General features: G+C 43.9%; 1 protein-coding gene across 1 annotated transcript in view; it reads left to right on the top strand.

Moving 5' to 3' along the window:
• LOC306928389 (actin-binding LIM protein 3-like) overlaps positions 1-11,182 on the top strand; it is a 72,717-nt gene that overhangs the window by 16,314 nt on the left and 45,221 nt on the right. Inside the window, exons 3-4 of the mRNA XM_079508447.1 lie at positions 9,384-9,567; positions 10,191-10,303. Of these exons, the coding sequence (XP_079364573.1) occupies positions 9,384-9,567; positions 10,191-10,303 (297 nt within the window). The remainder of the gene's footprint in view (positions 1-9,383; positions 9,568-10,190; positions 10,304-11,182) is intronic.

The raw sequence follows: 11,182 nt of genomic DNA, 5'->3' as shown, positions 1-11,182 counted from the left end.
ACCATAATTTATTTCTGTCCTGTGCCTGTCAGAACATTTTGTGACCCAGGTGTGGGCCCTGGCCAACTCAATGCTGGACAAACGCTGATATAGAGGGTATATTATTTCCATCTGCCAGAATCGCTCTAGCATGTCAAAGGTCACTACCCAGACTGCCCAGGGGTCTCAGGGTTCCCTACCACAGTCTCCGCAGCTAGACAGCTGGTTCACTGGAGACTGACTGAGCTGACTGATGCTGTGGGGGACATAAAATGTCAGACTTGTTTGAAGGTTTGTTTTACAGTATAACCACTTTAAACCTTGAATCCCTGTTTTTGGGCATATGGGTCAAACAAAAAAAGTGTTGTAGAGCTTGTAGATCAGTTATTTTGGAAAGACTTTGGAAGTATACAAGGATATGGCCTTTTTTTGCCTATAGTCATTGTTTATCTTGATTATTGGTACTAGTTCTTGTCAGTCATTTCTTTGTACATTTCATTAACAGGCTTTAAGTTATTTGTCATATCTACCCTGTGCAACTTTTGTTTACAAAACCGAAAAAAGCAATCTGAAAATGTCATGATTGTGACAGCCCTAGCGGTCAGCATTTCTGTCTTCTCGACCACAACAGCACTACAATCAATTCACATAAACCGCCGCGGTCCAAATGGACCCTAATGTAGTAAATACAGCACCAGCAGAGGAAAGGAAGCAGGTTATATTTGTCCATCTCGTTTCATGTTTTTGTGCTTTAACTTAGATTGCTCTTTCTTGCTCTTCTGAATCTGTTTTTTGGGGGGCTTCTTTTGCCTTTATTGATAGTACACAGTGGAGATAGACAGGAAACAGGGAGAGAGAGAAACAGGGAGTGGCACACAGCAAAGGTTGTTAGAAAGGTCGCTCTCAATCTATTTTAAGGACATTTTAGTGCTTTCATCTTCTTGTTGCTCTGGTTTTTATAGTATTGCGAAGCGCTTTGGAACCTTTGCTGATGGTTTAAAATGGTACAGTAAATACAATTTTATTTTTGGTTTAATTTAGACTACAGCCAACTGGTGTTCTTCAACCAGGGGGTCGTGGCCCGAAATGTGGGTCGTGACAGATATTCTAGCGGGGTCCCGTCAATTCTCTTGAGAAATGCGATTGACCTGCCAATGGAGACCTCACAACCCATGACCCTGTCCGACCGCACCTGTTGTTCTGAATACTTAAGCTAAGGTCTGCTGCATTTAGCCCACTATGTGTGTTGACTCAGCAGCACTAAGCGCATATTTTGCCACGCTAAGTCAAGTGCTTCCTCATTCTGGATCATCATATCAGCGATTGGCTCCAATCAGTATTGGGGAAAACCCTATAAACCTATTAATCAAATTTAATTTGAGCAATTCAATAATCAGTCTAGTCGTGTCTGATTTAAACATATCTAATATGTGTTATTTACTTTATAACTCGTGAATGCATAGTCTTACTGCTGGATAATCATGTTACATTTCAAGATATCTATTTTTTTTTAGAAAACAAGACAGTCAAATTACCATTGGGGCTCCCATATGGATCTTGGATTCCACGTGTCCAGTAATAGCCTATGACACATAACTCCATATTTGGCAAGGTTTTTCACCCCAATCCAGCTGCCATTCATCCATTATAACATTTAATTTAAATAGAAACATAGACAGACAGACAGGCTGAGACAGACAGACAGACAGACAGACAGACAGACAGACAGACAGACAGACAGACAGACAGACAGACAGACAGACAGACAGACAGACAGACAGACAGACAGACAGACAGACAGACAGACTGAGACAGACAGACTGAGACAGACAGACAGACTGAGACAGACAGACAGACTGAGACAGACAGACAGACAGACAGGCAGACAGACAGACAGACAGACAGACAGACAGACAGACAGACAGACAGACAGACAGACAGACAGACAGACAGACAGACAGACTTCCCCTCCACAGAGCTATGCCATAAAAAGGACAAACTGTAGGCCTAAACATTATATGTGTTGAGGCTACAGGAAATGTCCTGTGGTCTGAAATATGAATATGCTGTAGTTGCTCTCTGGAGAGGACAAGTCTGAGCTGCTCCAAGTCTTGCCTGCTTGTGGCCAGATTAAATAGCTTCTCACTTAGAAGCTATTAAATGTGTGCTGTGGGCTGTAATGGATGGGGAGTGTGTCTGGGGATGAAGGGCCTTTGCTGTGCTTTGGGATTCTGTGTTTGTCTCTGAAAGAGTGAGACGAGAAAGGAAGAGAGAGTTTAATGCTGCAATTCACAACCTTTATGTCCGGCTCCTATACCTTGAACCTGGGTCTCCCATGCGAGAGACCAAACAGCAGGTAATCCCTGACTGTCCAGGGGGAGATAGTGTGCCTATGCGCTTCTGGCAGTACCTATTTGTCAACCAGTAGACAATGTGTCCTACTCAACAACATCAGGGTCTACACACAATAGGGAGACCGCCTCCACTGCAATTGTGTTAGTTATATTTTATCAACATATACTCTACCATACACATTGGTAACGTTTTATTCATTCAAATTAATTACGGATTGCAGATGTAATATGTCTACCTAGGAATACACAGTACAATCCTGAGTATGAATTGAACTCTGAGAGTTTAAAAATTGACCCTCAAATTAAACCTTAGAGGTCCATTTGGTTACATTTGTACACCCTTGGATTTACAAATGGATAAATGAACACCACGGATTTTACTGTGTATGTCATGTCTGGATGTGTAAATACCATAGACTGTACACACATGCATTATGCATGCATGTGTTTGATTATGTGCATGTTTTGCTTGTGTGCATAGTGTGTGGGAGTGTGTGTGTGTGTGTGCGGGCGTGCATGCGTGCGTGCGGGCGTGCGTGCATTATGTGTGCTTGCTCTTTTAGCCACAAGTCTCACATTATTGTGAACAGCATTAGTTCCAGTCGGACAGAGAAAGGCCAAGCTGGTATTTTAGAACAGCAGCCGTTTCACCAAAAGAGACAGAGAACACACTGGAAAGCTTTGATGTTTGTTTAGTACTAACAATGATGGCTTTTGCTGCTAAATTCTACAGTCTGACTGATGCCAGACTAATGTTTTGACCGATATGCATAAAAATGCACTCTTATAAGCAACTCTAACTTAACTTATAAGCAAACAAATAATAGAGTAGTATAGTATATTTATAAAACGTCAATAATTATACAATGAACATGCAAACAAGTAATTATAAAATACACCAAACCGAGGCCAGCCGGTACCAAAATCTATTTGTTTTGCTGCTGTGAAAGAGAGCCATTTGGAATCCTGAGGCTGATCACAGTACGTCAGTACGGGAAACTCATATACGTATCAGTATGGGGAAAAATACACAACATGTATGTATGTTTTTTCACAGTAGAAATAGTGTTTCTACTGCGGAAGTAGTGTTTTGTTTGTTGCCTGGCGTTCCCTCTTTTCTACTACTATGGGTTAAATAACCCAGATTCGACAGAGTTCTGTAATTCTAGCCCCAGATTGGGAATTAGGGTCTGTGGTTCCCCTTAAAAACATTTCCCCCCGTTTAGTGCAGTGTAAACAAAGAGGAGCCAGATTTGATTTTATGGAAATGGTCCCTCTGTGTACTGTATGGGGCATTTCACTGCAGTCATAAAATATTTACAATTTACAATTAAGGCGCTTTCCTCATGCTCATGTCCATTGAGTAAATGCAATCAAGAGCAATACATTATTAAGACACAGAAAAGGATAGAGCTTTTTTTAAAGGGCCCCCAGTAGATCTGTGTGGCCGTTCGCCAGAAAAGTGGGTTGTTTGAAATAATAAGAAAGAAAGAAATAACATTCTTGCACATTTCAGGTGCACTTCAGGTGCTCTTGAACATTTTTGTCTCTAGACAATTAAAAAAATCATGGCACTGGGTCTTTAATGAACCAAGAGTAAGCAATTATTTCAGCCTACTGTCAAGGTAGTGACAGTGTTCTTCACTTTAATATAGTTTTATTGTCTTTACCGCTTTAATTTGACCCTAAAAGAGCGTAATAAATTAGACAGACCAACTACTATACTCTCTCTCTCTCGCTCACACACGCACGCACGCCCGTCGCACGCACGCACGCACGCACGCACGCACGCCCGTCGCATGCCCGTCGCACGCCCGCCGCACGCACGCACGCACGCACGCACGCACGCACGCACGCACGCACGCACGCACGCACGCACGCACGCACGCACGCACGCACGCACGCACGCACACACACACACACGCACACACACACACACACACACACACACACACACACACACACACACAAACGCTCATTGCCACTTAACAAGCTGGCTCAGATCAGGTCATGTCCATTCACTCCACTGGGCGTATGGCCATTATCTTGATTAGAGTTGAGACAGCCTATTCTCTGATGTCTTCAACCGCAGGATGCTGCAGAGTTGGCTCCCTTGCATAACCACAGCTTTTAATATCATGTCATACGGGGACTGCGAGCTTGTATTTCTGGAGCGCTGGAGCTGCAGAACAAGGCAACTATGATTTAGGGGCCGTGTGTCCACCGATGCATTACACCCTGATACAGGTGTAATGCATGATACAATATCGTGCTCTGTGGCTTGTATAAAAAGGCTGAGCAGGCCAAGTTGACACACATTTTATATTAAGGTGCAAAGAAAATCAGCATCTGAGTGAGTGTGAAAGAGGGTTCATTATTTCAGCATGGAAGGCAGCAGCTTCTGGTTGAAAGCGCACATTCGATGACCGGGGTGCTTGTGCATTAGTGTGATAAGGAAAAACTGTCATAGAGAAATGTTATAGTTGGGGTTACAGTACAAAGATACATACAGTACATTTGAGACAGAAACAGAGGATCCGGGCACTCAATTGTTCAAAGGAGGAATCCGCTTGTATTAAGACCTACAGTACAGTATAGAGATCTTCATCCGGACGAGGCACATTTGAGCGTTCAGTGGTGCAAAAAACATTTTTTTTATATATAATTTTTATCCCATGATTTTGTAACCCATTTTTCACCCCTGTGTCAATTATCTAATGTGATCCTGGGCTCTACACACCCTCCGCCAACCTAGTCCCCATGTATGGGGGACATGGGGAGAGCAACGGACTTGAACTCATGCTTCCTTCATGCCTGAGTGTCCAAGTTGCTCCTTTACACCTGACAGGGGGGAGTTTCCCTGGTTGGACGTAGCGTGTGGAAGGAACACGTTATTCCAACCAGTTCCAAAAAACATTATTACGCACTTGTCTGCAGAAATGTGCAGAAACGTGATAAGGTCAGATGAGTCATCCTTCACCATATTTCAACAAGTAGCATACACCGAGACAATGGTACAGTTCTGAATGCTTGGCCCCTTCAGAGAGGCATGGTTTGTGGCCACTGGTGACCAGGGGTCACTGCTAATCACTACAAACTAAGTTATTCTGTGTGATCACCTTTATCATTTTCTATCCTGTTGGGAGCGGTCTCTTCCAGGATGACAATGCTCCTATCCTGTCTACAGGGCACAAGGGGTCACAGAAAGGTTTGCTGAGTATGAAGATTTTGTGAATAATATGCTACAGTATGACCTTCACACAGTCACCGGGTCACATCCCACTTGGACTCCTGTGTTAGACAGCACTCTCCACCTCGTAGAGCTCAGAGACTTGTACAATCTATCCCATGCACTTTGAAACGATTCTGGAGGTTCTTGTGGTGGTGGCCCAACACCTTAAGACACTTTATATTGTTTTTTTCCTTTCATTTGTCACCTGTCTGTGTATGTTTATATATATATATGACCAAAAGTCAGTGGACACCCTTTCTAATTACTTCTAATTAGTGCCCCTGGTTCCATTGAATGGAAATGCTACGGTGCTATGGTTTGTGCCAGTAGTTTGTAGTATGTGTTCTGGACTGTAATGACAAGGTTTTGGCAATGACAAATAATGAACACTGGTGGTGTTTTAATTAAGAAAGCCAAAAAATAAACAAACCCTATAAATAGACCAGTGGTGGAGTCATCTGAGAGGCAAGGGCATTTTGTTTCTTTTTCTTTTTTTAAGGCACCCAGCTGTTTGTGATGATGCATCAGTTGTGATGCATTTATGGCAAAACAGCTCCAAACCCTGATTTAATTAAGTCACTTTATTATGTGACTATACAACTCTGTAATAAAACACACGGAACTCTTAACTATTTAACCATTGATTTCACAAACACATGTGAGCTCATCAACTCTCTGGCCAGGGTACTGTACATAGATTGTTACATAATCATGAATGCTGAATTCAATTGGGCTTTGTAGATGATGCTGTTTTGGGCCTTCCCATTTAGACTGGTCAAAACCAGTTTTGGTCTGCTTGTGTCTATAGTGCCGCTAGCCCATGAACTATCCAGAAGGAGAATAATAGCGGAGCCTGTAAGCAGGCTGGCCTCTTGGATGGAAAATGTCAGGAGGAAGCGCTGGCAACCTGCCTTCTCTTCTATCTGGTTGACCTCATTCATTTCATGGGAACATACCAATGCCAATATACAGTACAATCATGTAGAGGAACATGGCCCCTGTCAGGGCAAACTATAGTTGGGTGAGAAGCTGTTGCTGGCCAGCATACCGGCAACCTCCAGACCCAGGTAGCAGCAGCAGGCTGACAGGAAGTTGAAGAGCAGAGCAGTCTTGATGCTCGTGCCAGTGGTCAGCACGACGGCAAAGTCTATGGGAAAGGCATCAGTAAATAAGGTCGGAATTTGTGGTTGAAATCGTATATTTGATGACTGTGAAACATGCAGAAAGGATGCAAACAACCTTTTATTAGTGCTATATGACCTTATTTATTTAATCTTATTCATAAGGTATAGATTATTGCACAGTTAAGAAGCTTGAAGTGTAAGATATATAAGTCACAGTATGTGTCACAGTATCAGTGACGGTAAACACATTGAACTTGATGCGTTTGAATGTTGTACAGTAGTCAGTTGATTTGATTCTCAAATGCAACCACTCAAGAGACAGGAGGACAGCTAGGCACTTTTAATGTCCAAATAAAGCAGGTTAATGGCAATGTATCTAGATATATATATAAATCCATATAAATACATAAATACTCTATAGTATAATTAGGTATATATGTATCTATGAGAATATATATATATAAAGCTATATTTAGGGGAAATCCAAGAGAGTAGTCGAAGACGAGCTTGTAGATCGGCAGCCAAACAAACAGTCCAGAACAAAGGGGTGACGAAGGCAAGGAGTGGCACTGCAGATATCCAGGTCTGGAGGATGAAAGAAACAAATTAGCAACACAGCTAACACTGCAGCTAAAACACAAGAAAAGCTCTACAGAGTACAAACAGCAACTGAGTAGAGAGAAACTACTGCCAGGCATTTCTATGGGAAGATCTGGCGAGGAGTGGGGGGAAGGCAGGGTTTATGAAGATTCTGGTGATCATTGTAGAATGGGAACAGGTGTGCAGTGCCACACCCAGGCAGCTCGTCAGAGGGGAAGGAAAACACAGAGGTGGACCTGACTAGGTGGAAGAGTGATGACGCCCGGCGCAGTGGGTTGTGCCCAGGAACACTAGAAGTGGAAGGTGGAGGTGGAGGGTTCGAACCTGGGTACGAAACCGTAACAGTAATTTTGTGAGCGATGGGGTCATGTGAAGGTGTTATCATCCTTTACACTCCTGATGCAAAGTAACGGTTTCCTCTGTTCCTTTAAGATGAAACACACACCACACCACATCCACAGAGACTACACAAGCCAGCCACTCGACTCAGCACACACACGCATGCGCGCACACATGCATGTATGCACGCACGCATGCACGCAGCAACGCACGCGCACACACACTTAACATCTCTGAACAGAGCCTGGACCACAAGCAATCACTTAGCTGACAGACTTTGCTTTGGCTAAATCAAAGCTATTTATCATACTGTCAATGCACATGTGTGCGCATATACCGTACACACAGTCGGTGTAACACACGTACACATGCCCATGCATACACATGCACGTGCATTTACATGCACGCAAAGAGCGTATTCGCATATACTGTCGAAATACACATTCCTACCGTTTGTATCACAAAGCAGTAAAAGGGACGCGGTAATCCATAATCTCTCTCTCACACACACTCTCTCATGCACACGCACACACACATGCGCTCACACGCTATAGCATAACACAAATGGTACTGTTTAGAGATTAAGTAGTGTAATAAAGCAGATTATATGGCCACTCATTTAATCCTTCAGAGACGATTAGGGCGTTAACACCTTAAAGGTCAAGGATGACAGATTGCACGACCCCCTCCCCACACACACACACACACACACACACACACACACACACACACACACACACACACACACACACACACACACAGACACTGCACATACGCTAACCAGCATAGGGTGAAACTGCTAGATTAACAGATTAATACAGGGGTACTTTCTCGCACCAACACCAAGGAGGTATATGAAGAGCTGTTGCATCTTTATTTGTGAGTCTGCTTGTGTCTATTAATTCATTGCATCACTTAGTTTAAACCAAATGTCACGAGGCATGGATGATTACACGTTTTTTTATGAAGCTGTAGCTGTTACATTTGGTATTCGGTTGGTTTGGAGTGAGATGGGTGTGTTGACTCTGTATTCTGTGGCTTGGAGTCCCCCACCCCCAAACCCCCGGTGTGAGTAACCCAGGGCGGAGGACAGGGAGAGACACACACACACGCACACACACACACACACACACACACACACACACACACACACACACATACACGCTCGCGCGCACACGCACACACACAAATAAATCTTCCACATGAAGTTCCAGACTAATATCTACGCAGTGATATTAGTGTGTTCCTTCCGGTTGAACCTCATAACTCCATAACTTATCATGTGCTTCATCATGCGATACAGAAATGTAAACAGCACAGGTACAGTCAGACATTTGGGGCTAAAAGGATACAAAAAGGTCCTGCAGACTTGTTTCCATTTCCATTGTAGTCCTATGTATTCAATTCATCAATATCGTCAACAAATATAAAGGGGGGAAAAAGGAAAGATGTTCGGCAATGTATGCCATCTCCTTTCTATGGGATAAGTACGTTTGTGTAAGTTATATGAACTATACAGTACTACAATATTGTGACATATGCATGAACCAACGCCCTTTTTCTCTCTGTCTCTGTCTCTCTCTGTCTCTCTCTGTCTCTCTCTCTCTCTCTCTCTCTCTCTCTCTCTCTCTCTCTCTCTCTCTGTCTCTCTGTCTCTCTCTCTCTCTCTCTCTCTCTCTCTCTCTCTGTCTCTCTCTCTCTCTCTCTCCCGCTCCCTCTCCCTCCCTCTCTCTCTCTCTCTCTCTCTCTCTCCAGTGTGTGGCTGTGACCTGGTGCAGTCAGGGTTCTTCCAGCAGGCCGGTGAGTACATCTGCACACAGGACTACCAGAGACTGTATGGGACCCAGTGTGACAGCTGCAACCAGTACATCACAGGGGAGGTGGTGTCGGCCATGGGCAGAACCTACCACCCCCACTGCTTCATCTGCAGCATATGCAGGTGTGTGTGTGTGTGTGTGTGTGTGTGTGTGTGTGTGTGTGTGTGTGTGTGTGTGTGTGTGTGTGTGTGTGTGTGTGTGTGTGTGTGTGTGTGTGTGTGTGTGTGTGTGTGTGTGTTCGTGTGTGTGTGTGTGTGTGTGTGTGTGTTCGTTCGTGTGTGTGTGTGTGTGTGTGTGTGTGTGTGTGTGTGTGTGTGTGTGTGTGTGTGTGTGTGTGTGTGTGTGTGTGTGTGTGTGTGTGTGTGTGTGTGTGTGTGTGTGTGCGTGTGTGTGTGTGTGTGTGATTTATATTACTATACTTGTTAAGGTCAAAATGTCCTCATAGTTCCAGTACAATTTGACACTTGATGTTAAGCTTTTAGAGCAGGGGTCTTCAACAGGAGGTTGCTGTAGATCTGCTATTTTCACTGACTCTTTAGTTAAAAAGTTAAACTAACCCATTGTACTTGGTGTGTGTGTGTGTGTGTGTGTGTGTGTGTGTGTGTGTGTGTGTGTGTGTGTGTGTGTGTGTGTGTGTGTGTGTGTGTGTGTGTGTGTGTGTGTGTGTGTGTGTGTGTGTGTGTGTGCGCGCGCGCACATGTGTGCGCATGTGTGTGCGCGTGCGTCCGTGCATGTGTGTGGGCAGGAGCCCATTTCCTATTGGAGACAGGGTGACCTTCAGCGGGAAGAAGTGTGTGTGTCAGCAGTGCTCGCAAAGTCTGAACACCGACAAGCCCGTCAAGGTCCACGGACCCAGTTGTAAGAAACACACACGTACACTACACGCACAAAACACATGCACACAGTTTGAACAAGATGGAGTTGGGGCATGGTGACTCGTTCGTGGCCCGTTCTCTGTTTTTAGCATTTCTTTGTTTTTACTTCTACGGCAGCTGCAAACCTGAGACACGCCAGAGACACATTACTCAACATGAAAGATTTGTTGATGACAAACTGTTCTTCTCAGTATAGCTGCTAGAAGAAGTACTGGTTATAGTATGTTTCATCTCTCTCTCTCTCTCTCTCTCTCTCTCTCTCTCTCTCTAATTAATTTAGTAAGTAAGCGTACAGTAGCCACGTAACTATATGAAAGCTATATACTGTGGGTTGCTGCCGACACTTATTGATGAGACCGTTTTGTAATTACGCTGTGTGTATAGTCCTGAGACCAGGTGCAGCAAGCTACTACTATAGACCCCTTTTCTGTTTGTATTTATATGATGACGTTCTTCAGTAGGCAAATCATTAGCTGAACAAGGTAGACTAGACACTCAATACATCAATTTAGTTCGTTCTTTGCCACCCTGACATCCATAAGAAAACGAGGGACAAAGTCTTCTGGAACACACACCTGACTCGCATATCATGCGGTAATGGGCTCATTTATGAGAAGTCATCCATTCTGTTCACCCTAGTTCCCCATTCTGTTTCTGATGAATGGGCATGGCAAACCTCTAGACAGAATCCATACCTACTACAACAGATGATACTTTATATAACGTTACCTCATCTTAAGTGTACGCTAGAAACACACATTATTGATGATTGCCCTCAGTCCAATCCTTTCGTTTTATTAGTGGTCTTCATCGATTTTATTTGACTGGCACTGTGGCAGCTGTTATGCGAGTAGGCCCGGAT

Source organism: Electrona antarctica, assembly GCF_951216825.1.
Source record: "Electrona antarctica genome assembly, chromosome: 8".
In the NCBI taxonomy this organism is placed as follows: Eukaryota; Metazoa; Chordata; class Actinopteri; order Myctophiformes; family Myctophidae; genus Electrona; species Electrona antarctica.
The sequence above is the reverse complement of the archived record's forward strand: the minus strand, read 5'-3'. Positions and strand labels throughout refer to the sequence as shown.